This window comes from Epinephelus moara, chromosome 20 (genome assembly GCF_006386435.1).
Source record: "Epinephelus moara isolate mb chromosome 20, YSFRI_EMoa_1.0, whole genome shotgun sequence".
Lineage (NCBI taxonomy): Eukaryota > Metazoa > Chordata > Actinopteri > Perciformes > Serranidae > Epinephelus > Epinephelus moara.
The window spans coordinates 28,848,087-28,853,667 of record NC_065525.1 but is presented as its reverse complement, the minus strand read 5'-3'; the positions used below and the strand labels follow the sequence as shown (position 1 = coordinate 28,853,667).

General features: G+C 37.4%; 1 protein-coding gene across 3 annotated transcripts; it reads left to right on the top strand.

Annotated features, from left to right (window-relative positions):
• The first annotated feature begins 989 nt into the window (after window positions 1-989).
• Window positions 990-5,341, top strand: LOC126407945 (calcium homeostasis modulator protein 4-like). Of its 3 annotated transcripts, none has more exons than XM_050073254.1 (3): window positions 990-1,174; window positions 1,704-2,218; window positions 4,301-5,341. In XM_050073254.1, exons 1-3 carry the CDS (start codon window positions 1,099-1,101, stop codon window positions 4,439-4,441), a joined length of 732 nt encoding a protein of 243 aa, XP_049929211.1. In that variant the 5' UTR covers window positions 990-1,098; the 3' UTR covers window positions 4,442-5,341. The 3 variants fall into 3 exon arrangements, with proteins under 3 accessions (XP_049929211.1, XP_049929213.1, XP_049929212.1); XM_050073256.1 differs by lacking the exon at window positions 990-1,174 and adding an exon at window positions 1,515-1,577; XM_050073255.1 differs by lacking the exon at window positions 990-1,174 and adding an exon at window positions 1,587-1,604.
• Window positions 5,342-5,581: the final 240 nt, after the last annotated feature.

Genomic DNA, 5,581 nt, shown 5'->3' with positions numbered 1-5,581 from the left:
ACTTTGCACTTGAAAGATTGCCCGTTCACTTACGTTTTAACAGGTCTGACGCTACTATACGCCCCAGCTGTATCTAGGCTAACGGCTAACATGCTAACTATTATTTTTATGTCACTAGTCACTTGAAACAAATTTAGGACGATAGGAGACAGGTTGAAATAAACCGAAATTTCCCTTTAAGATGTGGAAAGTAAAGATTTTAAACCGAAAGGTATTTCAATCAGATTTACTGACTGACAACTATAACGTTCAATCAATAAATTGGTTGAACTCTACTCCAAACCCTTTAGTCTGTCAGCAGTAACCTCACTTTACAAGTTACGAGGCCACTCTCAGCACACACCAACAACATGCTAGGGACCTTCACTCTTCCATCACTGCTCAAACATGTAAGATATCCCTCACATTTCTTTAACAGCCCGTATTTGCACACAGAAACGTTTCACTCATATATTTTTCTTTGTATGTTGACAGATTTTGATGCAGCGATAGTGCTGACCCAGACGCCTACTGTTTTTACAAGCTCAGACATTGTTCTGGACTGCAACACTGATTCTGGTACTATGTCAGGTGGTATAAAACGGTTTCTCAGTTCACCCAGCCGTGGATTTGGATTCTCTTCAGATCGATTTAAGCCTCATCAAACGTAGATTATCTGTTCACCATAAAGAGGCAGGAGACTCTGCTGCCTGTTACTGTGGGACATGAGGCAGCTCTGCTTCTGCAGCTGTATCACCGTGATTACAAACACTGAATTCCACCACTACAATCATAGGACGACAGGTGAGATTCAGCCCTTTCAAATAAGACACTGCACACTACAATGTGCATTAAACTTTAACCAGATCAGGCAATGATTACACACCGTGACAAAAACCTTAATGTGAGAGACTCACTACAGATTTTATGAATTCTGACCAAAATCAGTGAATTTAAATCAGTACATTTGGAACAAAAGACATTAATAAATTGATTTTACAGAGTGTTTGATAAAAGTCCTGCAGTGTTCTGGAATACAATCAGACTGATAAAGTAAAGAGATGCTGAAAGTGAAAGTTGGTCTCAACAGGATGTTTCAGCACCGCTCCCCTTGACAGGATGTTTTTGTACCATAATGAGAAAAGGAAATTAGTCACTGTGGTATTCGCACAAGTCACCAAGCTGATCTTGAGAAGTAAGTACTTCATAACTGATTCCAAAAAAAGAAAGAAAAATACGTTTTATGTTTATGATACGTACTGAAAGAAATAGTCAACTTATAGGTGTGTTTTGAAGCAGCGTCAGTGACTCAGGGGGGACTGTAGCTCTAACTGAGGCAGACACAGCACCAGCATATCTCAAGACAAGTCAGTGAACGGTTGGTTCAAGTCCACCGCTCTTCAACTTGCAAGAGGGTGGGACAGCTGTATGCTATATGGCATGACCAAGTGTTAGCCCACATGTAAACGAAGCTCGCTGTGTCCTGGTTAGTCAGTTTGCAGACTGCAGGAAGTGCACGTGAGAGTCATATTAGTCATGCTACAAACTGTTGGATCAACATGTTAGATTTCACAGATGAGAGGAACAAATGACAACATGTGATGCTGAACTTGGATCATATTATAGTATAACTTTATAGGGCACATTCAACTTTACTGTTGTGCTCAGGAATTCACATGATCTCTGATTTTTCATTTCTTCTTTCTTTTCTTCTCTTTCTGCAGAATTAACAATGGCAGACCTGCAAGCTATGGCCTCTACAGCAAGTAGAGAAGGAAGACCAGCCTTGATCTCTCATGTGAGAAGTGAATTTAAAAAGAGCGCTCTTGTGTCAAGCGCTTTTTTTGGCGTCATCCTTCTTTGCTTGGAGAAGTTCATTGAAAAAGAGTTTGCATGCCCTTGCAAAGTTGGTTCGAATACTGCGTTTGCAACTGCGTATTTAATTGTTCCCGCAGTTGTGGTCTTTTTGCTGATGATGAACATTAAAGACTTTAAGTGTGGGATGTCTCAAAAGGAGATTTGGAAAACTGTGGCTTCCAGCTTTGTCCCTGCCATGTTTTGGATCATCATTGTGTTGTGGGATGGCCATTGTGTTGCCTGTATGAAGACAACCTGGTCAGGCAGTTATGTGGAAATTGACAAAGCAGCTCCTCAGAAATGGTGCAAACCAGCCAACCTCACCCCATCACAAGAGTTGGACTACAAGAACGAGACTCAGCATTGGTTTTTCATGTCTCAGGTAAGGAACAATCTGATGTCCCATACGCTGCAGCAGTCTTTGTTTAGGAAGGTTCCTTAATGAGTGAAATGACCTGGAAGTATCAAAGTGGCAGCCATGTTAAGAGCTGGTCAAATTCTCTGAATGCTAAGGAACAATGCTTTAGTTCTTCCTTTTTGACAGTCATACTAGTTGCTCTGTGAAGCTCAGGCACAGTGGTGCTTTGAGCTAAATGTTAGCATGTTAATATGCTAAGAGTCATAGACATAGATGCTGTGTTGACTGCTGCTGCCAATTGGAGCAACGCGCCTACACAGCGGCCATTTTGGCACAGTGCCACTCGCTCCTACAGCGCATTATCTATAGAGGAATGACGTGTTTGCACTATTAAAGTGATCATAAATCGCTCAATTGTCAACATATATTCACGCAGGTTACAAACTTCAGACATGGAGGAAAGACAGAAATAGAACAAAAGAAACCCAGAAAACGTTCAGGTGTGCTCAGGTCTTTATTTAGAGAATTGATTGTAGGGTATATATTGTATTTGATTATTATTATTATTATTGCTATTATCATTATTATTATTGCTAATATCATTATTGTATTATTATTATTATCGTTATTATTATTTTCATTATCACTCTCATTATTATTATTATTATTGTAGGTATAAAATCAGCTGTCTCTACCCTTTGTGAACAGCAGACCGTCAGTCTGCAGGATCTTACAGAATCCATCACATGCTGTTATTCCTTTGAATGTACATATTAAATACATCCAATATCTATCATTAATCCTCTAACTGGTCAATCACTGCAGTCTAAGGTCTGTCTTTTTTTTCAGACCAGAGGCAGTTTACAGATGAAATAAAATTACATTTTAACCGAAATTTGAATTTGAATTTGGGTAGTAAAACTGGCATTTTTAAGATATCCAAGCATCCTGTGTCATAGCTACATGTGTGACGTTTTTAACAAATCAAACTGTTTGGAAATCGGTTGAAAATTCAGTGAATAATTCTACTTTGAGATTTTGGAGTACCTCTTACCTCCATAGATGTAGCACTACCACCTCTGCTAGCCCTGTACCAAGATGGCAGCGCTTTAGGCACGCCCCTCCACAGTCAATGCAGCGTCTATATATGTCTATGCTGAGAGTGACAATGCTAACATGCTGGTGTTTAGCATACAGGAAATGTTTTTTTTGTTGTTGTTGTTTTTTTTTACCATGTTCACAATCTTAGTTTAGCTTGTTAGCATAGCAATACTATCATTTGCAAAAAAATATCGGACCTGGTGATGACGCCAGCTTAAATGCTATTAATAAACTGATGGCACACTAAAATGTAAGTGAATTCCACCGGAGATAAAAACTCAATAATTATACTATTCTCATATGGTTCTAAGAAAACTCTAAGACCAATCATTGCATTCGCACCGAATGCAATGATTGACGTGGAGGCCTCCAACTGACTTAACCGCTTGCATAAACATTAACGTTACCTTCCTTGTGTGTTTCCACTTACTAGTAACGTTAGCGCTGTTAGCACTGTCACCTTATTCTAAAACTCATCAGTCATCACTGACTTTTAAAACTCCGGGTTTGCGTTTGACTGTCTTGATTGTAACGTTACACTCGCTCTCCTCTTCCGTGTATCTAACGTTACCTTGCCAACGCCTACATCTATCATAGACGTAATGAGGACGTAATGGAGGAGGGGGAGTAGGCCTTCGGAGGGAGGTGGAGTTGTGGATGTTCACATTTTTTCTAAGTGCTGTGTGAAATGCAAGAAAGGTGAAAGTAGCTTTAAGAGCATAAATGTATGCAGCTACTCAACAGTTGCTGAAACATTTCCCCAAAACCCTCGACTGTTAAGCTCATGGTGGTGCTAACAGAAAATTTCGAGGATCACCAAAATCAGTAGGATTCATTGTCAAGGAACCACGAATAACTTTCTAACATTTCTTGGTAATGCATGCAGCAGTTGTTGAGCTACATCAGTGGAAAACTGATCAACTTTCTACAAAATTTGTTGCAGTGTTGATAATCATCTTAATTTCATGTGTCTTTTTCTTTGTTTTTCTTTGGTCTGTGTTTTAGTGCATAGGAATGGCGATGATCGCATCGCTCACTTTTATCCTCCTATTCAAATGCTGCCGCCAACAGGAAGACAGTCAACAGACAGTTATCAGTCACCAAGTTAACGACAACAGGGATGCTACCGATTACATTCCACTTTAAGAAATTAAAGAATAAAAAGATAAAATGGACATAACTTCAAAAATGAAAGAGACCGAAGGCTTTGGTAATGACTGAATAAGTGCCTACTGTAGAAATCATTTATTAAAAGAAATCATGGATAAAGCTGAGAAACAACGTCATTAATCACATTGTTGTATTGAAAGGAACAAGTCTGGCAATTAAGTGGGCCATTTTGGTGAAATAAAATAAAGTTCAATCTGCATCAAAAGAAATTGATCTAAAATCAGTTTGCATGTCTAATTCCAACTTCTTCATCTGGAGGCCACATCATGTCAGTAACTTAGACAGTGGAGACAGGTGTGTACTTGTGTGTATGTTGTGTAAATAAGCAAGTTCTGCAGAAACAGATTACATCAAGAGGCTTTTAAGAGGAAATATTTTACTTACATAATGATATCTTTTTTAACATTGTCTACTCCAACTTTAAAAACCGTCTCTGTACAATAATATGAAATAATTAATACATGCCTATTTCTTGATCATCATGATTTGTGATGATGTGAATCTTTTTGATTTTGATTTTCTGTGATAAGAATGAAACAAGAAATTCCCTTTACTCTCTACGTGAACTTTTTGTACAAAATCTTTACTGAAACAAGAGCTGTAAACATAAGAGTTGTAAAGCTAATACTTATTATATCTGTTTCATTTTGTATATTCCATCTTTCCATCTTTTCATCAAAGTAAAAACTGTGAAATTAAAGTTTGCTTTAACTCGTCTATGTAATTACTTTGTGGTGCTTTTACTGTTGACTTGACACTTTGGTCTGTCTGAAAACTTGTAACGTCTATAATTAAACACAAATCAAACATGAAATAACAATATATTACATGTATTTCCTTTTCATGTAAGCTATGCATTTGCTGTATCACAATGAAAAAAATAAAAAACATTTTAAATGACAATTACTTATCTTTTTATTTTTAATAACTGAAGACATTGTTTCTTATTAATACACCATTTTATTTTGAAGTTTTTAGGAAATCCACATTTATTTCCTTCGTAGAAGAACAGACAACAGAATTTCACAAAATCTTTTAAGTATCATATTCAGTTCATGTGGATTGAATTAATATTTAATAATATTTAACAGTGTGGTTGCCTTTCATACTACAAAA

Bases quoted from the DNA above. Each gene is read 5' to 3' on its own strand.
- LOC126407945 (XM_050073254.1), top strand. From the start codon at position 1,099: ATGTTTTTGTACCATAATGAGAAAAGGAAATTAGTCACTGTGGTATTC. The intron at 1,175-1,703 runs GTAAGTACTTCA...CTCTTTCTGCAG, and splicing joins CACCAAGCTGATCTTGAGAA to AATTAACAATGGCAGACCTG. The intron at 2,219-4,300 runs GTAAGGAACAAT...TCTGTGTTTTAG, and splicing joins ATTGGTTTTTCATGTCTCAG to TGCATAGGAATGGCGATGAT.